At 51.0% G+C, this 22,764-nt stretch overlaps 2 protein-coding genes across 3 annotated transcripts; both read right to left on the bottom strand.

The window, feature by feature from the left end:
* Positions 1–338: 338 nt before the first annotated feature.
* On the bottom strand, positions 339–15,855 carry LOC105497388 (zinc finger protein 70). 2 transcript variants are annotated; one of them, XM_071080181.1, is made up of 2 exons: positions 15,722–15,855; positions 339–8,699 (listed from the first exon to the last, which is right to left on the bottom strand). In XM_071080181.1, exon 2 carries the CDS (start codon positions 8,618–8,620, stop codon positions 7,280–7,282), a length of 1,341 nt encoding a protein of 446 aa, XP_070936282.1. In that variant the 5' UTR covers positions 8,621–8,699; positions 15,722–15,855; the 3' UTR covers positions 339–7,279. The 2 variants fall into 2 exon arrangements, with proteins under 2 accessions (XP_070936282.1, XP_011766703.1); XM_011768401.3 differs by lacking the exon at positions 15,722–15,855 and adding an exon at positions 14,211–14,336.
* A 134-nt stretch (positions 15,856–15,989) lies between these two features.
* LOC105497390 (V-set pre-B cell surrogate light chain 3) lies at positions 15,990–17,700 on the bottom strand. Its single transcript, XM_011768404.2, has 2 exons — positions 17,575–17,700; positions 15,990–16,445 (listed from the first exon to the last, which is right to left on the bottom strand). Exons 1-2 carry the CDS (start codon positions 17,621–17,623, stop codon positions 16,123–16,125), a joined length of 372 nt encoding a protein of 123 aa, XP_011766706.1. The 5' UTR covers positions 17,624–17,700; the 3' UTR covers positions 15,990–16,122.
* Between the last annotated feature and the right edge of the window lie 5,064 nt (positions 17,701–22,764).

Raw genomic sequence — 22,764 nt, 5'->3', positions numbered from 1 at the left:
AGTGGCATCATTCCCCCGTTACAGCTGAGGACCCTGAGGTCAGAGGCTGTAACTTGACGAATGGGCTCAGGGCAGATCCCGGCACCAAACCCAAATGTGATAAGAAGAGAGACAGGTGGGCCCAATGGCAGACCTATAGTCTATCCAGAAATGACACTCCACATATGGTTAATAACTCCTAGAGATGGGAGTGAGGGGTGAGCATGGCCTTTTGAGGTTAGATTAGTTAATATATATTAAAATATTAAGATGAAAATAAATTATGCCTTGCTCAATAGTATTAATGATAGAATTTCTTGTATAAAAAGAAATTACAGAAAGAACCAGAAAACAAACTCTAAAGATTTGTTATTTATGTACAGAGGTATAGCAAAATATATACACAAATTTAAAAAATAAAATGCTGAGCTAAACTCTACCATGCAAATTCAAGAAAAGCAAAGGGCTTCAATTATAATATTCGGAAAAGACAAGTTTAAGCTAGAAATATTAAAAGAGGCAAAGAGGGTACTAAAAGGCATCGTTTTTCTCGTTTTTTTTTTTTTTTTTTTTTTTTGAGACAGAGTCTTGCTCTGTCACCCAGGCTGGAGAGTGGTAGCACAATCTCGGCTCACTGCAACTTCTGCCTCCCGGGTTCAAGTGATTCTCCTGCCCCAGCCTCCCAAGTAGCTGGGATTACAGGCACACACCACCATGCCCAGCTAATTTTTTGTATTTTTACTAGAGATGGGGTTTCACCATTATGGCCAAGCTCATTTAGAACTCCTGACCTCGGCCGGGCGCGGTGGCTCAAGCCTGTAATCCCAGCACTTTGGGAGGCCGAGGCGGGCGGATCACAAGGTCAGGAGATCGAGACCACAGTGAAACCCCGTCTCTACTAAAAATACAAAAAATTAGCCGGGCGCGGTGGTGGGCGCCTGTAGTCCCAGCTACTCAGGAGGCTGAGGCAGGAGAATGGCGGGAACCCGGGAGGCGGAGCTTGCAGTGAGCCGAGATCGCGACACTGCACTCCAGCCTGGGCAACAGCGTGAGACTCCGTCTCAAAAAAAAAAAAAAAAAAAAAAAGAACTCCTGACCTCAAGTGATCCGCCCACCTTGGCCTCCCAAAGTGCTAGGATTACAGGCGCGAGCCACTGTGCCCGGCCGAGTTTTTCAATATATCACTATTAAATATATATGCCCCAAACATGATACTTATTTATTGATAATTTATACCCTGCCTATTTCTCAAAAATGACTTGAGAAAAACAGCACAACATAGCGACAATACACATACAGAAATTAAAAGTGAAACAGGAATACATAAAGATATAACACACAAAAATCAAACTATGATTAGATCAGGTAAATGAGTGTTCTGAACTATTTTGGTGTCACAGAGGCATTTAAAAATATAGTAAATACTACAGATCTTTGTTCCAGCAAAATTCCTTCATGCACATATCCAGCTTTGTTCAATTCCTAGGGGTCTACAACCAATAAACCCCTACATGCTAAAGACTCCTAGGCAGGCCATGGACCCCAGGTTAAGAACTCTAAAGCAAATGAAAGTCAGAGAAAAGTATGGATTTGAACAAAACAATGAAAAAATGGAGTTAACAAATAGAAATGGTAGAACAGGCCGGGCGCGGTGGCTCAAGCCTGTAATCCCAGCACTTTGGGAGGCCGAGACGGGCGGATCACGAGGTCGGGAGATCGAGACCATCCTGGCTAACACGGTGAAACCCCGTCTCTACTAAAAAGTACAAAAAACTAGCCGGGCGAGGTGGCGGGCGCCTGTAGTCCCAGCTACTCGGGAGGCTGAGGCAGGAGAATGGCGTGAACCCGGGAGGCGGAGCTTGCAGTGAGCTGAGATCCGGCCACTGCACTCCAGCCTGGGCGACAGAGTGAGACTCCGTCTCAAAAAAAAAAAAAAAAAAAAAAAAGAAATGGTAGAACAGAAACATTTTGAGATTACACAAATGCTTTTATAAAAATTGATAATATATCCAGGCCCAAAGAAGTCTATGGACACTTAGAAATGTTGACACCACATACAATAAGAGATAAGCAGCAATACCCTAAGCATTCATCACTTAGAAATATATATATATTTATGGAGACAGAGTCTCGCTCTTTCGCCCAGGCTGGAGTGCAGTGGCGTGATCTCGGCTCACTGCAAGCTCTGCCTCCGGGATTCACACCATTTTCCTGCTTCAGCCTCCAGAGTAGCTGGGATTACAGGTGCCCGCCACCACGCCCAGCTAATTTTTTGCATTTTTAGTAGAGACGGGGTTTCACCGTGTTAGCCAGGATGATCTCCTGACCTCGTGATCCACCCGCCTCAGCCTCCCAAAGTGCTGAGATTACAGGCGTGAGCCACCGCGCCTGGCTATTTTTTGTTTTTGTTGTTGTTTTCCCAGAGATGGAGTCTTGCTCTGTCACCCGGGCTGGAGGGCAATAGCACAATCTCGGCTCACTGCAACCTCTGCCTCCCAGGTTCAAGCGATTCTCCTGCCTCAGCCTCCCCAGTAGCTGGGATTACAGGCGCCTGCCACTGTGCCCAGCTAATTTTTGTATTTTTAGTAGAGATAGGGTTTCACCATGTTGGCCAGGCCGGTCTCAAACTCCTGACCTCGTGATCCACCCACCTCAGCCTCCCAAAGTGGGATTACAGGCACACACCACCATGCCCAGCTAATTTTTTGTATTTTTCCCATCTCTACGAGTTATTAACCATATGTGGAGTGTCATTTCTGGATAGACTATAGGTCTGTCATTGGGCCCACTTGTCTCTTTTCTTGTCACAGTTGGGTTTGGTGCCAGGATCTGCTCTGAGCCCATTCCTCAAGTTATAGCCTCTGGGATTACAGGTGTGAGTCACCACGCCCGGCCCACTTAGAAATATTTTTAAATAATAACACTTGGGCAAAAGGAAATTCTTAATACTCTAACAAAAAACACCACATATCAAAACTTAATGAGTGCGGACAAAGCTGTCTAAGAAGAAGGAAAAAAAAAATGGCCGGGGGCGGAGGCTCACGCCTGTAATCCCAGCACTTTCGGAGGCCAAGATGGGCGGATCACAAGGTCAGGAAAGCGAGACCATCCTGGCTAACACGGTGAAACCCCGTCTCTACTACAAAAAATTAGCTGGGCATGGTGGTGGGCGCCTGTAGTACCAGCTACTCGGGAGGCTGAGGCAGGAGAATGGCGTGAACCCAGGAGGCAGAGCTTGCAGTGAGCTGAGATCATGCCACTGCACTGCAGCCTGGGCAACAGAGCGAGACTCCCTCTAAAAATAAAACAAAACAAAAATCATAGACCAAAGTACCTACATTTACTACAAATATTTAAAATATGATTAATTATATCCAAGTAATCTTGGAATTATAAAGAAAAAAACAAACAAAAAGGAGAGAGAACACATATATGCTGACAAAACAAAGAGAGTAGTAAATAAAAGCAAGAGTTGGAGTTTTGTACTACTCAACAACATCTAAGTAAACCACTGCCACAAAAAGAAAAAAAAAGGAAAACAAAAACAAAAACAAAGAACAACTAAATTAAAAGATAACTGATTAAAATATTGCCAGGGATGATCTTTTATAACTTCACACTGTTTGAGAATCTAAATAGAATGAGAGGGTTTTAAATAAATATCTAATAAGCCGGCCAGGCGCCATGGCTCACGCCTGTAATCCCAACACTTTAGGAGGCCAAGGCAGGCAGATCAGGAGGTCAGGAGTTTGAGACCAGCCTGACCAACATGGTGAAACCCCATCTCTACTAAAAACACAAAAGTTAGCCAGGCATGGTGGTGCATGCCTGTAATCCCAGCTACTCAGGAAGCTGAGGAAGGAGAATCACTTGAACCCAGGAGGCAGAAGTTGCAGTGAGCTGAGACAGCACCACTGTACTCCAGCCTAGGCGACAGTGAGACTCTGTCTAAAAAAAAAAAAAAAAAAAAAACCTGTAAAACAAGGAAAGAATTTGAACAGAGGGAATGAGCCTCTGGGGCTCTGGTCATACTTCCAAAAAAGAAAAGTACCTGGTCTTATCATGTTTATCTGTTGACCCCTGGGGGAGAGGGGGATCTTCATCTCCATGTTACACAAAAATTAGAAAAAGAGAGGGAGGGAGAGGAGGAGAAAGTGCATATTTCAAAATGCAAGAACAGCACAGAATTATGAGCTGGGAGTGATGCTGAGGTGAGCAGGGGCGGCCTGAACTCCATGTGGCTTGCTCAGAGTGGGTAAAGCAGGTTGGCCGAAACGAGGCTTTATGTGCCGAAAAGCTCCTGAAAGTTGGTTTTAAGGAGAGTGGTGACTTGTGCAAAGTGATGCTTTAAAAATCAGTTTGGGCCGGGCGCGGTGGCTCAAGCCTGTAATCCCAGCACTTTGGGAGGCCGAGGCGGGCGGATCACAAGGTCAGGAGATCGAGACCACAGTGAAACCCCGTCTCTACCAAAAATACAAAAAAAATAGCCGGGCGCGGTGGCGGGCGCCTGTAGTCCCAGCTACTCAGGAGGCTGAGGCAGGAGAATGGCGGGAACCCGGGAGGCGGAGCTTGCAGTGAGCCGAGATCGCGCCACTGCACTCCAGCCTGGGCAACAGCGTGAGACTCCGTCTCAACAAAAAAAAAAAAAAAAAAAAAAAATCAGTTTGGCTGGGGTGTGCAGGAAGGATGGGGAGGGAGAGACCAAAGGTAGGTAACAGACATTTGCCAGATGATAACGGTGGGGGAGAGGGGCGGGGTAAAGAGGAGGTAGATCTTTCGGGGCCCCTGCTTAATGTCATGCTGTCCCAACTGCATCCTAGCATTCTCTCTTCACTCTTGATAGAGACACACCTGAAATGAGGCCACTTGCAGGCAATGCCCAGGGCACCACCCAGTTGGTCCAACTGGTCACACAGACGGTTCTGGTGGACGATGGAGTGCTGGTTAAATGTTAAATGTTTCACATACGTAGCAAAGACAGGGGCTGGACAGAGGCATGACCGGAACTCCCACCATGACCTCTCCAGCCCATCATATCTGTCATTTGGAAATCTCTGGCCTATCAAGCCCAACTTAATTATGGCTTTCCCATGTTTATTCATCAAAACTAGGCATAATGGCCATGCTGAGCTTCTGATCAGCTGAAATAGCCAGTGTTACCATGACGAAGTTATGTTAGCCCAGCCATAAATGTTTAGGAAACTTCAAAACAGCCTAGACTGCCTCCTTCCCCACTAGCTCTGAGGAGCCCGAGGGAAGTCAGAACTAAAGAGATCCTCGAGGCTCCAGACAAATACTTTCCAAGCGCTCAACTGACCATCACTGCCTGAGCCCATCCCTGAGGCTCCGGGTACAGGGAACAGGGAGTGGGGGCACTGAGACAGAATGGCCTTCAAGCTCTGCTCAGCCAAAGCCAGCAGGCTGACATTGGAAGCTCTCAAGCGATGCATAAAAGCCCAGCACAGGCCGGGCGCGGTGGCTCATGCCTGTAATCCCAGCACTTTGGGAGGCCCAGGCAGGCAGATCATGAGGTCAGGAAATCAAGACCATCCTGGCCAACATGGCGAAACCCCGTCTGTTCTAAAAATACAAAAAATTACCCAGGCATGGTGGCACGCGCCTGTAGTCCCAGCTACTCAGGAGGCTGAGGCAGGGGAATCGCTTGAACCCAGGAGTCGGAGATTGCAGTGAGCAGAGATCACGCCACTATACTCTAGCCTGGAGACACAGCAAAACTCCATCTCAAAAAAACAAAAAAAAGCCCAGCACAGGGCCCACAGCCTGGCTGCACACTAGGAAGTTATAATCACCTGGGGAGCTTTAAAACCTGCCACCACTGGGGCTGATTGAACTGGGCCGGGTGGGACACAGGCAATGGTAGTGTTTAAACAAGCCCCACGTGAACTCCCAGTTGGCAGGCGGGGAAGACAGAATATGGAAGTGCGGAATGACACTGCTGCTACAGGAGGCTCAGGATGGCGTCCAAGAGGAAGTGTCCTTGTGTGGGACAGTGCATCCGCAGGCATACACAGCCCAGGCTGCAAGGGGCGGAGGGAGGGAAAGCTCTCTTCAATAAGAGGTCCCACCGCTCACAAACCAGATGGGAACATCTCTCCAGTCCGCGGAAATGCACAGGGGTGGGGCAGGGGTCACTCTGGGAATCAGTCCTCAGTCACCATGACTGCTCACAGTTGCCAAAGCACTTTCACCATGGCCGCATTCTGAATGGCAGCCTGGCACCAACCCTTAGAGGCACGTGGCCAGTTCCCATTACCCCAACTCTTGGATGGGGAAATGGAGCCTGGGGAGGTTACAGAACCTGTTCAAGTTCACACAGGTAGGAGGGGGTGGAACTAGGACTTGAACCCAGACCTTCTGATTAGAACACGGCCTCCTCCAACAAGCCACCCAGCTTCCCAGGTCCCCTGACGCTGGGGCAGGAGGGCTGCGTCATTGTCAGACCAGACCAGACCCAGGCCCTGCTAATGTCCAAGGCACACTGTGGTCTTGGGGACACTGTCTCAGGGAGGGCTTATTCCTGGAGGGCAGTCACATCCAGTGCCCAGGCTGAGTCACAGCCGGGTGTCAAACATCCTCCGGCCAACAGGATCAAATCTCTATCCTCCTATAACAGAGTTCTCTGAGGCAAACTGCCCTAGGGCTAAGGAGAGGGTTAAGAGACCATGCCCAGGGGCTCACCACCCGTACCCCCAATCCCAAGACCCACCCTTCAGACCTGCCTTTGTCCTGCAGACCTGTTTTGGTTGTCCCCACCAATGCCCAACCCAGCGAGAAAATTACACTTTGCTGCTGACACTTCTACTTTTGAATTCATTTTTCTTCCACTGATTTGGACTGTGAGTGTGGTTTCTGTCTTCTAAAAGTGCCAGACTGCAGCCTGATTTAAAGAGTTCATTTGATATTTTCCTGGGTTTAACTCAACTTTCTCCCTCTTGGCATTTATTCTTCTTCTGGATTCTGGGAAAAGCGAAGACAGGGTAAAATGAAATCCTGTAGGCTTGGGAGTCAAATGCAAGAAGGAGAAACTGAAGGCCAGCTCTCTTTTCCAGCTGCCCTCCCTATCGCCCCGCCTTCCCTTCCATGCAGAAAACCTGCTGAGAGCTGGCATGCTTGGCCGGGGGCCACGTGGGGCCTTCCTGCTAGTGGGATGTTCAAGAGCGCTTGGGTTGGAGGGTTTCCATTCAGCATCAGGGAGGTAGGTAGGGTCTTGGAGACCATGCGACGTGGAATAAGGGCTCCATCTAGCACAGGCTTTCAAGCTTTGTGTGGGCTCCTCTTTCTATAGCTTCTCCCCAGAATGAATCTTCTGATGGCGAATCAGGTGCGAGCTCCCCCGGAAGGACTTGCCGCACAGATTGCACACGTAGGGCTTCTCTCTGGTGTGGGTTTTATAGTGCTCGATGAGGGCGGACCGGTGTCGGAAGGCTTTGCCACACTCGCAGGTGTAGGGCTTCTTGCCAGTGTGGATCCTCTGGTGCTGGATCAGCGCAGAGCTGTGGCAAAAGGCCTTGCCACACTGACAGCACTCGTAGGGCTTCTCACCGGTGTGGATGCGCTGGTGCTCGATGAGGGAGGAGCTCTGGCTGAAGGCCTTCCCGCACTTCTGGCATTTGTAGGGCTTCTCGCCGGTGTGGGTCTTGCGGTGCTCAATGAGGTTGGAGCTCTGGCTGAAGGCCTTCCCACACTCATCGCATTTGTATGGTTTCTTCCCAGTGTGGATCCGCTGGTGTCGGATGAGGTGTGACCTGTGACAAAAGGCTTTCCCACAGAGATCGCACTCATGAGGCTTCTTTAGGGTGTGGATCTTCCGATGCTGGCTCAGGCCTGAGCTCTGGTTGAAGGATTTCCCACATTCCTTACACTGATAAGGTCTCTCTCCTGTATGAATCCTCTCGTGTTTCCTGAGGCTGGAGCTCCGGCTGAAATCCTTCCCGCATTCCCTGCATTCGTAGGGCCTCTTTCCCGTGTGGATCTTTTGGTGCTGCGTGAGGGCTGAGCTCTGGCGGAAGGCCTTCCCACACTCCCGGCACTCATAGGGCTTCTCCCCGGTGTGGATGATCTGGTGCCTGAGCAGGTGGGAGCTCTGGCTGAAGGCCTTCCCGCACTCACAGCACTCATAGGGCTTCTCCCCGGTGTGGATCACCAGGTGTCGGAGCAGGTGCGAGCTCTGGCTGAAGGCCTTCCCACATTCTCGACACGCATAGGGCTTGGCTGGTTGTGGGGTTCTGTGAAGCGTGTTAGGTCCTGAGTCCCCTCTGTCTGTTTCTGCACAATCGCATGGACTGGGTTCTTCACTGTGGATTATCTGACACACGCTGAGGTCGGATTTCTGGAGGAAGGTTTGTCCGAAGAGCTCATCATCCTGGGGTCTGGTTCCTGGGGGGATACTGTGATGCTGAACAGGGCTTGAGCACAAACTGAAATTCCCCTCATAATCATCATGTTCTTCATCTTGCTCACCAAGAGGGATCTCCTTGTAGATCACAGCCATTTGCTCCAAACCTCTTTCCTGAAGAAAAGGGTCCCCCAGGTCCTCCCCTGGGAAAAGTCCTCGTTGTGACTCTAACCTGTTCTCAAATGCAAAGGTCTCGCCAAACTTGGTTGCTGGAGGAACCTCCATTGTGAATCTGCTATCATCCCCAATGGTTGTATTTCTTTAAAAATGTTCTTCTTTGGGCCACACTTACTGTTCTGACAATCTGAAAAGAAAACAGGAACGCTGTCAAGTCGACAAGTCAAGCAGCTCATGTCCTAGAATGCCTGCTTCCTGTCCTAGAATCTAGAAATAACCAAATATGCATAAGACACAATCTTGCCCTGAAGATGATCCCAAATGAGTTAGAGGCAAGTTTTGCTTACCACAGACAATTGAAGGCAGACAGACAGACACAATCAAGTGCCACATCATGGTGTCTAGACTCTACGGGCTGAAGGTGTTCAGAAAGGTGAGCTAAAACAGGAAGTGGGGGCTGGGCGCGGTGGCTCACACCTATAATCCTAACACTTTGGGAGGCCGTGGCTGGCAGATCACTAGAGGTTAGGAGTGACCAGCCTGGTCACATGGTGAAACCCTCATCTCCGCTAAAAACACAAAACAATTAGCCGGGTGTGGTGGTGGATGCCTGTAATCCCAGCTACTAGGGAGGGTGAGGCAGGAGACTCACTTGAACCTGGGAGGCAAAGACTGCAGTGAGCGGAGATCACCCCACTGCACTCCAACGTGGGTGACAAAATGAGACTCTGTCTCAAACAACAACAACAACAACAACAACCAGGAAGTGGGGCCACTGCAGAAAAGGAGCAAGACTCCAGCTACTGGGTGACATTGGGGGCAGGTTTTACTGGGAAAGAGAAAGAGAGCTCTTCCCCTACCCTAGTTCAGCTGCACTCCCTCCAGCCAAGTGCCCCAGCCTAGGAGTCAGCATAGCTGCTGTTATTCTCACCCAACTGGTCCCCTCCTATCTACTTCCTGAGGCTGCACGAGCAGCATCTCTGTCTCTCAGTCCTCACTGCCACTCTGCAGCTCAGGCTTCAGTGCTACCTCCTGGGATCTTTTTAGTGCTCACCTCCAAACTAGCTGCTGACCTCCGGTTTCCACCTCTCCCTCTGGTGCATGCCCTACGCTAAGAATAGAGTCAAATATCTAAAATGCAAGCCTGATTATGGATTATGGTGGTTCCCTTCTTTTCTTTGTTTTTTTTGAGATGGAGTTTCACTCTTTCGCCCAGGCTGGAGTACAGTGGCGCGATCTTGGCTCACTGCAACCTCTGCCTTCCAATTTCAAGTGATTCTCCTGCCTTAGCCTCCCAAGTAGCTGGGATTACAGGTGCCCGCCACCATGCCTGGCTAATTTTTGTATTTTTAGTAGAGACTGGGTTTCACCATGTTGGCCAGGCTGGTCTCAAACTTCTGACCTCAAGTGATCTGCCTGCCTCCGCCTCCCAAAGTACTGGGATTACAGGTGTGAGCCACCGTGCCCGGCCTGGTGGTTCTCTTCTTAGGATCTTGTGACAGCCCAACTCCTTCACACCTGGCCCTTCCAATCCACCTCCTGCCTGTCTCTCCTATACACTTCTTCTTTTTTATTTGAGATAGGCTCTCGCCCTATTGCCCAGGCTGGGGTATAGTGGTGTGATCTTGGCTCACTGAAACCTCTGCCTCCCAGGCTCAAGTGATCCTCCCACCTCAGCCTCCTGAATAGCTGGGACTACAGGTGTAAGCCACCACACTCTGCTAATTTTTTAAATTATTTCTTTTTGTAGAGATGAGGTCTCACTGTACTGCCCAGGCTGGTCCCTCCAACAATTCCAATTTTCCAGCTCGATGACTAATTTGCACTCCTGTTGTCTGGTCCTAACAGGTAAGGACTATTCTCAGACTGCCACTTGCTCATCCTTCAGGACTTGTCCAAACGTCCCCTTTTCTTTGCACCCTCAGGTTGTTCACCATCTCAGGCCCCCACCATTAGCTTGAAAATTCTCTAAGGGCAAATACCGCGCTCCTTCATTTCAGAAGCTCCAGCCCCCAGCACAAAAGCACAATTCCAATGTACACAGTTGTTGAATAACTGATCAAATGGAGGAAAAGCCATTTGTTTTTGTGCTAGAACTGTCATTTTTTTGGGTCAAAGAACACTTTAGTCAAATAAGCCAACTGTCTAGGACAGGGGTCCCCAACTCCCAGGGTGGGGGACAGGCACCGGTCTGTGGCCTGTTAGGAACCGGGCCGCATAGCAGAAGGTGAGCGGAAGGTGAGCGAGCATTACAGCCTGAGCTCTGCCTCCTATCAGATCAGCAGCAGCATTAGATTCTCATAGGAACTCGTACCCTATTGTGAACTGTGCATATGAGGTATCTAGGTTGTGCACTCCTTGTGAGAATCTAACACCTGATGATCTGAGGTGGAACAGTTTCATCTCAAAACCATCCCCCATGTCCCCCACCCATTCAGGGAAAAATTGTCTTCCGCAAAACTGGTCCCTGATGCCAAAAACGTTGGGGATCACTGGTCTAGGAGATATAAGTAAATAAAACAGACAAAAGCAGAGCTGCTCCAGTTGAAGGAGGACGCCTTAGCAGGAACAATGAAGGAAGCTAGAACAGCCCACTCAGCACTCCCCCTCCCAGCTGTGGCCCCTGAAGAAGCCCCAAAGAGCTCTATTCAGAAAATTCTGTGCTAGATAAAGGCAAAGTCTTCAGGTGACACAATATCGATAGCAACAGCTCATATTCACTGAGCACCTACTATGTGCTAGGCATTAATAGGTCCTTCATGGCACCTCATTTAATCTTCACAACTCTATACGAAGGTACTATTATCCTTATACTGAATCTAGGGAGTAACTGCCTTAAAAATACATATATACTAAATTAACCAGAATAGTCCGAACTCATTTCTACTTGAAAAAAATTTTTTGTTGTTGTTGAGACAGGGTCTCACTCTGTCACCCAGGCTGGAGTGCAGGAGTGGAATCACCGCTCACTGCAGCCTTGACCTCCCAGGCTCAACTGATTCTCCCACCTCAGCCTCTCAAGTAGCTGGGACTACAGGGGCATGTCACCACACCCAGCTAATTTTTAAATTTTTCTGTAGAGATGAGATAATATTATGTTGCCCAGGCTAGTCTTGAACTCCTGGGCTCAAGCAATCCTCCCACCTCCGCCTCCCAAAGTGCTGGATTTCAGGCATGAGCCACCATGCCCAGCAGAAATGATTTTTTTTTTTTTGAGATGGAGTCTCACTCTTGTTGCCCAGCCTGGAGTGCAATGGCGCAATCTCGGCTCACTGCAACCTCCGCCTCCTGAGTTCAAGCAATTCTCCTGCCTCAGCCTCCTGAATAGCTGGGATTACAGGCACTCGCCACCAGGCCCGGATAATTTGTGTATTTTTAGTAGAGACGGGGTTTTACCATGTTGGCCAGGCTGGTCTCAAACTCCTGACCTCAGGTGATCCACCCGCCTTGGCATCCCAAAGTGCGGGGATTACAGGCGTGAGCCACCACGCCCGGCCCAGAAATGATTTTTTAAAAAGATTTTTCAGCCAATATAAAGACTGGATATATTTTTTAAAAAGGACTGAACTAAAGTATTTTCTTTCTCCAGGACAGAGTGCAGGGGTGTGATTACAGCTCACTGGAACCTCTGGCTCCCGGGCACAAGTGATTCTCCTATCTCAGCCTCCTAAGTAGCTGGGACACTATCCTGGCTAACACAGTGAACCCCGTCTCTACTAAAAATACAAAAAAATTAGCCGGGCTGGGTGGCGGGCACCTGTAGTCCCAGCCACTTGGGAGGCTGAGGCAGGAAAATGGCGTGAACCCAGGAGGCGGAGCTTGCAGTGAGCCGAGATCGCGCCACTGCACTCCAGCCTGGGCGACAGTACGAGACTCTGTCTCAAAAATAAAAATAAAAATAGGGCCGGGCGCGGTGGCTCAAGCCTGTAATCCCAGCACTTTGGGAGGCCGAGACGGGCGGATCACAAGGTCAGGAGATCGAGACCAGCCTGGCTAATACGGTGAAACCCCGTCTCTACTAAAAAATACAAAAAACTAGCCGGGCGAGGTGGCGGGCGCCTGTAGTCCCAGCTACTCGGGAGGCTGAGGCAGGAGAACGGCGTAGACCCGGGAGGCGGAGCTTGCAGTGAGCTGAGATGCGGCCACTGCACTCCAGCCTGGGCGACAGAGCGAGACTCCGTCTCAAAAAAAAAAAAAATAAAAAATAAAAAATAATTAAAAAAATAAAAATAAAAATAAAAAGAAAAGAAAAGTAGCTGGGACTACAGGCACGTGCCACACCTGTCTAATTTTTGTACTTTTTGTAGAGACGGGTTTTCTCCATGTTGCCGCAGGCTGGTCTGGAATTCCTGAGCTCACGCGATCCACCCATCTCGGCCTCCTAAAGTGCTGGTATTACAGGCATGAGCCCCCTCTCCCAGACCTAAAGTATTTTCAAAAATTCTTAGATCATTTCAACTCCTCTCCCCCTCCCCCTCCTCTTCAGCAACCCACAATCTCCAACCCTTCCAGCTCTCTCACTCAATTTGTGCTCTTCGACCTCATGAAATCCAAGCCATTTTTACTCTAGTTCTCCTTTGCCAGTTCCACCCCTTCTCCATCCAGCTTAGACTCTCTCTATGCTATGCGCGTCACTTAACTCTCACGCTCCAGCACCATGCTCCTCACCTCCTCGTCCGGCTGCAACTAGCGGCTAAGTCCCAGCCTTCTCTACCAGTTCCTCCTAAGTTGTTAAATGTTGCCAAGAAAAATCATACAACTATGTATGGCACCACGACAAATTTCGAGTTTCCAATTTCAGCTGGAACCTCAGCTCTGGCATCCGATGACCTCCTCATTGCCAAGTCCCTCTCTTCTCAGTCCTCACCTTCCCACCCCATCTGGCACTGCTCTCCAATACCTCCTTCTCAAAACCCTTCATTTCAGGGGTTGCAAATTGGCAGCCTGGAGATCCTGCTACGTTATGTTTGGCTCTCGAAGAGTTCGGCTTTTCCTGTTCATTTTCCTTAGTTGCCAATATTTAAAACTCACTAGGTTTCTGGCTTTCTCTTGAAAAACGAAGATGTGACAATACCCCTTCACCCGCCTACATTGCCTACCTGGGTGCATGAAAGCTTTGAGCTACCCCCCAACCCCATCCCCACCCTCGCTTTCTTCCCTTGGCTTCTGAACGCTCTCTTCCCAATTTTCATGCCTTCCAAATTCTCTTTCTTGATATCTTTAGATTGCAACTCTTCCTCCGCCCACCTGTTAAATCCTGGTGTTCTCAAACTTCCCTCCGTAGAGGTTTTCCATTCCCACTATGTGGCCCTTACACGCTGAAGTCTCCACTCAGGATAAAAAGTTGGCAACCCTTTATCTGTCTCCCACAACATGTTAAGTGTTTTTGGACCGAAAATACAAAGGTCTGGAACTCCATGCTTCCCACCTCTGTCGGGGCCTTCTCCGGGTCCTTCTGCATCTGTCATCCCATCCTCCAGAGACTCCCTAGGGCCTGGGCACCCTGCAAACCCTTAGTGCAGTCAAGGTTTCCTGGCTGGGGGCCCAAGAGTGGCCACGGACCCGCACACGCTGCCCAGGCGGCGACGTGGCGCCCCTACAGGCTTCCCCGCTATTGGGGACACGCGCACCCAGGGCCACCGGAGGGACAGGTGGTCAGGCGGACTCGGGTCACACCGACGGACGCGGGGCCACTCACCTGGTCCGGGGCGGGGCAGCTCACCTGGGCCGGGGCGGGGCAGCTCACCTGGGCCGGGGCGGGGCAGCTCACCTGGGCCGGGGCGGGGCCGCAGGCGGGCGGGGCGGGGCCGCACCAGAGCTGCTCCAACCCGCGGCCGACGCGGCCGACGCTGCCTTGCTCCGCGGCAGCTGCTGACGCGGTGCCCGCGGCCGCCCGAGCGCCCAGAGCCCCGCCCCCGGCCCGCGGGCACTTCCGGGACCACTCTAGGCCGCGCGGAGGTCCCGGCGTCTCGGTGGTCCCACCGCGCCGGGGTTCGCCGCAGGTAGCCCCCAGGCCCTGGGACATAAGGACCCGAGTCAGGAGAGCCTCTCCGGTCGGCATGGTGGCTCTGGCCGTCCGGGAGACAAGAGATGGGCAGGCGTTGGCAGGAGAGTAGAGGAGGAAACAGGTCGGGACGGGCGGGCGGACATCGAGCCCCGGGCACTCGGGACATCTGCGCTGGGGCTGGGTGCAAGCCAGAAGCTACTGAAGCAGCTGGGGTCTTCAGGGAAAGGAGAGTGGAGCCCCAGAGCTGTCGACCCTGTCACTCTACACAGGCACCAGGGTCCTGTTAGGATCCCCTTCCCTCAACCTGTTTCAAGGGTAGCCCTGGTCCTGCCTGCCCTCCCCGCCCCCAACAGAAACAGAGATGAGAAGGGGCAGGCGAAGAGCTAGGAGTGTCTGCGGGACCATCCCAGGACCCTAAGCCCTGCAACTCTCTGCTTCCCAGGGCTGACTTCGACCTGAAGCGCCGCCTCTCAGGCGCACCGGGAGGGAAGAGGAATGTGTTATTGAAATCTCCGCCCCGCTGGCCGGGCGCAGTGGCTCACGCCTTTAATCCCAGCATTTTGGGAGGCCGAGGCGGTTGGATCACGAGGTCAGGAGTTCGAGACTCAGCCTGACCAACATGGTGAAACCCTGTCTCTACTAAAAATTAGCCGGGAGTGGTGACACGCGCTTGTAATCCCAGCTACTGAGGCAGGAGAATCGTTTGACCCTGAAAGGCGGAGGTTGCAGTGAGCCAAGATAGTGCCATTGCACTCCAGGCTGGGCGACAGAGCGAGACTCATCTCAAAAAAAAAAAAATCTCCACCCGCTCCTTGCTGCTAATGGCAAGACTGACTCCTCCACCCGGTGTTCTGCCCATGCCTGCCCCAGCTCAGGTGCAGCTGCCCAGCTTGTGGGAGAGCTTCCCTCCGCAGACCTTGGCCCAATCACAGGACATCAGGAGAACACACTGTCCTGAGAAAAGAGATTCTGCCCCAGCCATCTGCCCACCTGCCTTCAGCACCCTCAGCCATGGCGCTCGAGTGCCCCCACCCCCCGGCCATGCTACCTACACACACCTGCCTTCCTGCCCCATCAGTGCTCTGTCAGGCCTTGGGCACAGACTCCAAGGGGTAGGCAGTGGCTGCCCCTCCCCAAGCCAACAGCCTGAGCTTCATGGGGACCAGCCACCCTAGAGCCATAACCCTTGGACCATAACCAACCATGCAGAGTTGGGGGCGTCAAGGGCTGGTTCCTTTTTCTCCCTCCAGCTCCTCAGGTCACAGGAAGGTCAGGCTACCAGTTTGAGTCCCCAGGGGGCCAGGGGGGAGTCTGGGCCATGCCCCAAGTCTCAGGTGCTTCCTCTTTGACAACAGTCCCCAGAATCCCCATTTCCCCGCACACTGCACCCCATCCCGAGAGTGGGTCTTCAACTCCCAAACCCACCACAGTAACATTTTTCAGCCAGGATCTCATGACCCTCACAATAGCTGTTGTTGACATGTTGAATATTATTAACCCATTTTACAGAGGGGAAGCAAGGCTCAGAGAAAGTTAAAAATGGACCCAAGATCAGGGGCAGAAACGGGAGGCAGAGGGGAGGCACCCCTCTCACACCCCACCCCTAGGGACCAAAGCTGTAGCCAACTGAGCAGTAGTAATCTGCGTCATCTTCAGGCTGCACGGGACTGATGGTGAGGACACAGGCATTGTGGGCCTCATCCTTGGCTGCGGAGAATCGATCAGGGATGTCAGCGGGCCGGTGGTGATCCTCCTCCGAGCGGTAGTAGAGGAGATATCGAGGGGCACTGCCTGCCCGCTGCTGGTACCAGGACACACCATAGTCCCTGATGGTGACGTGCTGGGGGCTGAGCGTGCAGGAGAGTTGAGCCACTTGGCCTGGGAAGACCAGCAGTGCATCCGGCTGGGCCAGGACTGTCTGGGAGACTGAGAGACACAAACACACTCAGGCCCAGCCTGAGCTCCTTCTCTCCCACCCCTGCCCTGTGAAAGCTTGGTTGGACTCCATGGAGACTCCCAGTTCCAAAGGGCTCATAGCCCAGTGCTATGGGATTAGCAATGAATGGGGTGCAGGAGGCCTGGTTCTGTGTGACTTAGGGTGCCCTCTCTGGACCTCCATCTCCCTTTTTGAGTGAGGGATTTGGAGTTAGCCCCCAAGTCCCCATTAGTGCCATCCCCTAAAGGACCTGTGTTCAGTTAAAGGCCCAGAGCTCAGAAGGTTGGACTAGCAGCCTCTAGGTCCCTCTGCTACCCATCCACGTTTCTCTGCAGAACTGCACCCCTCCTCCCCCACTTCCCCGCCCACTTCACTTCAGCTCTTCCAAACCCTGAATACAGACTAACCAACCCCAGGAACCTCCTGGGCTGTCCCACACATCTACTCAGCCTCCAGCAACTGGCTGCAGGGACCCTCTCAGGGAGGTTAGATTGCCTCAGGCCCTGTGGGGTAGGGACCAGCCCACAATAGCTTCCCCTGTGAAAAACTAAGAAGGAGACCCAAAGTCAGAGTCCGGGGCTCTAGTGATCTGGTTGTTCACAAATGGGAAAATCAAGACCCACACAGGAAAGTGATTTGCCCCAGGTCAAGGGCAGAGCTGCCTGAAGCCAGGTCACCCCTCTACCTCAATACCCCTCCCAACCAGGCGCGGTGGCTCAAGCCCGTAATCCTAGCACTTTGAGAGGCTGAGGTGGGCAGATCACCTGAGGTCAGGAGTTTGAGACCAGCCTGACCAACATGGAGAAACCCTGTCTCTACTAATAATACAAAATTAGCCGGGTGTGTTGGCGCATGCCTGTAATCCCAGCTACTCAGGAGGCTGAAGCAGGGGAATCACTTGAACCCGGGAGGTGGAGGTGCATTGAGCCGAGATTGTACCATTGCACTCCAGCCTGGGCAACAAGAGCAAAATTGTGTCTCAAAAAGAAAAAAAAAAAAAAAAACCCTCCCAGGACCTGCTTTACTGTCCCCATCAATTTGCCTCCTTGCAGGGGCCTTCTGGGGCCAGTACTGTTCCCCACCCCACACCCAGGTGAGTGAGGCCCAGGGAGGATTCACCTGACAGGAAGGTCCCCATCAGAAGGAAGCTGAGGCACCAGCAGGCCATGGCCAGAGACAGGGAGGCAGGCAAGGAGAAGTTCTGCAAGGCTATATGCTCCAGGTGCTTTGGGGCACAGGGCTGGGAAGGCCACTGGACCACAACAGAGCATGCAAATCAGCCTATTGACTGAGGAAGGAGGGGTGGTGACTGGAGCCCAATGGCCAAGCCCCATCTTCCCAAATGCCAGGGTCCTGGCACCACGAGGCCTTCCAAGAACAGGAGCCCAGAAGTCCTCATGTGCAGTTATAGCAGGTAGAAATCTACTTTTTTATTGAGGTACAACTAGCATACAGTAAAGTGCATAAATCTTAAGTGTATAGCTTGATGATTTTATGTATATGTATGTATGCGCGCACACACACGCGTGCACACACACACACACTCCTGCAACCTCCACCCAGATCAAGATTTAGAAAATCTCAGTTGAGGGCGGTGGCTTACGCCTATAATCCCAGCACTTTGGGAGGCAGAGGAAGGCGGATCACTTGAGGTCAGGAGTTCAAGACCAGCCTGGCCAACATGGTGAAATCCCATCTCTACTAAAAATACTAAAATTAGCTGGGCATGGTGGCGGGTGCCTGTAGTCCCAACCACTGCAGAGGCTGAGGCAGGAAAATCGCTTGAACCCGGGAGACGGAGGTTGCAGTGAGCCAAGATCGCACCACTGCACTTCAGCCTGGGTAACAGAGCGAGACTCTGTCTCAAAAAGAAAAAAAGAACATCTCCATCTCCCCTGAGGCCCCCTCAGTTAATGATGACCTGCACCCTCAAGGGAATCACCATTCTGACTTCTATCACTTTAGTTTTTGCCTGCTCTAGAGCTTCAACTATAAGTGGAATGATAGTGTGCCCTCTTTTATGCCGCTTCTTTTGTTGAACAGGATGGGAGTGATCCATGTGTGTGCGGCAATATTTAATTCATGCCCATAGCTGTGTGTAATCCATTGTGTGAATGCACCGTAATCAGTTTCTCCATTCTCCTATTGTTAGACATTTGGATGCTCTCCAGTCTTTGGCCGTTACAGATAAAAATTCTGTGAATGTCTCTGTCCATGTCTTTTGGTGCACTCATTTGTGCCGGAGACACACCCAGGAATGGAGCTGCCAGACGGCAAGGAAAGAATACATTTAGCTTTACTAGGTCTGCCAGGGTTCCCCATGTGTTTGTACCAATCTGGTCTTCCACCAGCAGAGTAAGAGAGTTTACAGTGACTTGGCATCCTCACCAGCACTTGACATTATCACAACCTTTAATTTGCTAGGATTCCAAGTAGCTGAGGTGGTTTTGAACTTGGGTTTGAATCCTAGCTCCTGCTCTTCTTAACTGCATGACTTCGGCCAAGTTACTTCCCCCCACTGTTCCTCAGTTTTCTCATCTGGAACATGAAGTCAAGCATAATGCCAGCCTGAGGATTGTGAAAATGCAAAGATGGGACCTATTTGCTAAGTGCTGGCCACAGGGGGTGGATTAACCATGTCATTTATTTTCTGTATTACAATGCTCTGTAATCTGGAGCCTTGCTGACCATTGTGGGACTGACCCTCCCAGGGTTACCCAGTCTCTATAGGTAGTAAATAACTCTTTTTCTTTTTTGTCAGACAGAGTCTCATTCTGTCGCCCAGGCTGGAGTGCAATGGCGCTATCTCCACTAACTGCAACCTCTGCCTCCCGGGTTCAAGCGATTTTCCTGCCTCAGCCTCCCAAGTACCTGGGATTACAGGCATACGCCACCAAGCCCAGCTAATTCTTTTTGTATTTTTAGTAAAGATGGGATTTCACCACATTGGCCAAGCTGATCTCAGTCTCCTGATGTCTCCTCTCAGTCTCCTCCTACTTTGGGCTCTCAACGTGCTGGGATTACAAGCATGAGCCACCTCACCCAGCCATGAGAGTAAATAACTCTTCTGAAAGCATGCTTTTCAAACGCAAGTCAACTAATCCCAACCCCCTCAACTCCCTCCTTAATCTGCTCTTATACTCCACCTGCCCTAATCTCTCCAGGTCTATGCACCAGACAACTAGGGACAGCCCATGCTCCAGAATCCACTTTAATTATTCAGTCCTAAACCTGCCGGCCCAGCCTTGGAAACCACAATAGAGGCCCTTGCCCACAGTTCCTCCCACTCCTTCTGCTTCCTGTGTGGCACACCTTGGTGTACTCCCTTTTTTAGGGGAACTTTGAGTAACAAACTATCTTTTCTTTCTTTCTTTCTTTTTTTTTTTTTTGAGACAGAGTTTCGGAGTTTAGCTCTTTGTTGCCCAGGCTGGAGTGCAGTGGTGTGATCTCAGTTCACTGCAACCTCCGCTTCCCAGGTTCAAAGTGATTCTCCTGCCTCAGCCTCCCAAGTAGCTGGTATTTTTTTTAGTAGAGACGGGGTTTCACCACGTTGGTCAGTTTCACTATGTTGGTCAGGCTGGTCTGGATCTCCCGACCTCATGATCTGCTCTGCCTCCCAAAGTGCTGGGATTGAAGGCGACCGATCACAAACTATGTTTCAATGGCACTTTCCCCCTGCTCTACCCCTCCCCTTCCCTTCCCTTGCCTTTCTTGTCTTCTCTTTTCTTTTCGTTTCTCTTGAGACAGTCTCGCTCTGTTGCCCAGGCTGGAGTACAATGGCACGATGCTCAGCTCACCACAACCTTCGCCTCCTGGGTTCAAGTGATTCTCCTGCCTCAGCCTCCCGAGTACCTGGGACTATAGGCATGCACTGCCATGCCCAGCTAATTTTTGTATTTTTAGTAGGGACGGAGTTTCACTATGTTGGCCAGGCTGGTCTCAAACTCCTGACCTTGTCATCCACCTGCCTGGGTCTCCCAAAGTGCTGGGATTAAAGGCGTGAGCCACCGTGCCCGGCCACAAACTATGTCAATGGCACTTTTCCCCCCTCCTCTCCCCTCCCCTCCCCTCCCCTCCCCTTCCCTCTCCTCTCCTCTCCTCTCCTTTCCTTTCCTTTCCTTTTCTTCTTTTCTCTTTTCTTTTTGTTTTTCTTGAGACGGAGTCTCGCTCTGTTGCCCAGGCTGGAGTGCAGTGGTGCAATGCTTGGCTCACAACCTCCGCCTCCTGGGTTCATGCGATTCTCCTGCCTCAGCCTCCCGAGTACCTGGGACTACAGACACGTACCGCCATGCTCAGCTAATTTTTGTATTTTTAGTAGAGATGCAGTTTCACTATGTTGACCTCGTGATCCTCCTGCCTCCATCTCCCAAAGTGCTGGAATTACAGGCGTGAGCCACCGTGGCCAGCCTTCTTTTTCTTTTTTCTTTGAGACAAGGTCTCATTCTGTCACCCAAGCTGAAGTACAGCAGCCTGATCATAGTTCACTGCAGCCATGAACTCCTGGGCTCAAGCAGTCCTCTCGCCTTAGCCTCCCGAATAGCTAGGACTACAGGTGCATGCCACCATGCCTGACTAATTCTTTTGTTTTTATTTAATTGATGTACTTATTTTGAGACAGAGTCTTGCTCTGTTGCCCAGGCTGGAGTAGAATGGTGTGATCCTAGCTCATTTGTAGCTGCAAACTTCTGTGCTCAAGTGATCCTCCCACCTCAGGCTCCCAAGAAGCTAGGACTACAGGTGTGAGCCACCATGTCCAGCTAATTATTTTAAAAATTTTTTTGTAGGCCAGGCGCAGTGGCTCATACCTGTAATCCCAGCACTTTGGGAGGCCGAGGCGGGCGGATCACAAAGTCAGGAGATCGAGACCATCCTGGCTAATACGGTGAAACCCTGTCTCTACTAAAAACACCAAAAAATTAGCTGGGCGTTGTGGCAGGCGCCTGTAGTCCCAGTAGTCCCAGCTACTCAGGAGGCTGAGGCAGGAGAATGGTGTGAACCCAGGAGGCGGAGCTTGCAGTGAGCTGAGATCGCGCCACTGCACTCCAGCCTGGGAGACAGAGCGAGACTCCGTCTTAAAAAAAAAAAAAAATTTTTTATATGTCTTACTATATTGCCCAGTCTGGTCTTGAATTCCCAGCCTCAAACGATCCTCCTGCTTCAGCCTCCCAAAGTGCTAGGATAACAGGCATAAGCCACCACGCCTTACAAGAGTGCACCATTTTAATTGGTTTTGTTATTATTCAGGTAAGGTAAGGCTAACATCAGAAAATAATTGTGACACTGGGCATGGTGGCTCATGCCTGTTATCCTAGCACTTTGAGAGGCCAAAGCAGGAAAATCGTTTGAGGCCAGCAGTTTGAGACCAGCCTGAACAACAGAGCAAGACCCTGTCTCTACAAAAAAAATTTTTTAATTGGCCAGGCGTGGTGGCTCACACCTGTAGTTTTAGCTACTCAGGAGCCTGAGGTGGGAGGATCACTTGAGCACAGGAGTTTGAGGCTGCTGTGAGCCATGTTTGTGCCAGTGCACTCCAGCCTGGGTGACAGAGTGAGATTCTGTCTCAAAAAATAATAATAAGGCTGGGTGCAGTGGCTCATGCTTATAATCTCAGCACTTTGGGAGGCAGAGGTGGGGGGATCACTTGAGCTCAGGAATTCGAGACCAGCCTGGTCAACATGATGATAGCCCGTCTTTATGAAAAACACAAAAAATTAGCCAGGCTTGGTGGTGTGCTCCTGTAATCACAGCTACTAGGGAAGCTGAGGCGGAAGAATCGCTTGAACCTGGGAGGCGGAGGCTGCAGTGAGCTGAGGTTGCACTACAACCTGGGCGACAGAGTGAGACTCCGTCTCAAAACAAACAAACAAACAAACAAACAAACAAAACATGGGAGGGGCTAGGTGGCCCGTGCCTGTAATCCCAGCACTTTGGGAGGCTGAGGTGGGTGGATCACAAGGTCAGGAGTTCAAGACCAGCCTGGCCAACATGGTGAAACCCTGTCTCTACTAAAAATACAAACAAAATTAGCTGGGCATGGTAGTGGGCGCCTGTAATCCCAGCTACTCAGGAGGCTGAGGCAGGAGAATCACTTGAACCCGGGAGGCGGAGGTTGCAGTGAGCCAAGATCGTGCCATTGCACTCCAGTCTGGGTGACGAGAATGAGACTCTGTCTCAAAACAAACAAACAAACAAACATGGGGCACTTTTCCCCAGGACAGAACCATATCTGGGGACCCACATCCCGCAGAATACAGCTCAGGAGACTGTAAGTGTGGATCCTCCAGTGCCTGGAGCCCGAATCTGGAAGGA

This window comes from Macaca nemestrina, chromosome 15, assembly GCF_043159975.1.
Source record: "Macaca nemestrina isolate mMacNem1 chromosome 15, mMacNem.hap1, whole genome shotgun sequence".
In the NCBI taxonomy this organism is placed as follows: domain Eukaryota; kingdom Metazoa; phylum Chordata; class Mammalia; order Primates; family Cercopithecidae; genus Macaca; species Macaca nemestrina.
The sequence above is the reverse complement of the archived record's forward strand: the minus strand, read 5'-3'. Positions and strand labels throughout refer to the sequence as shown.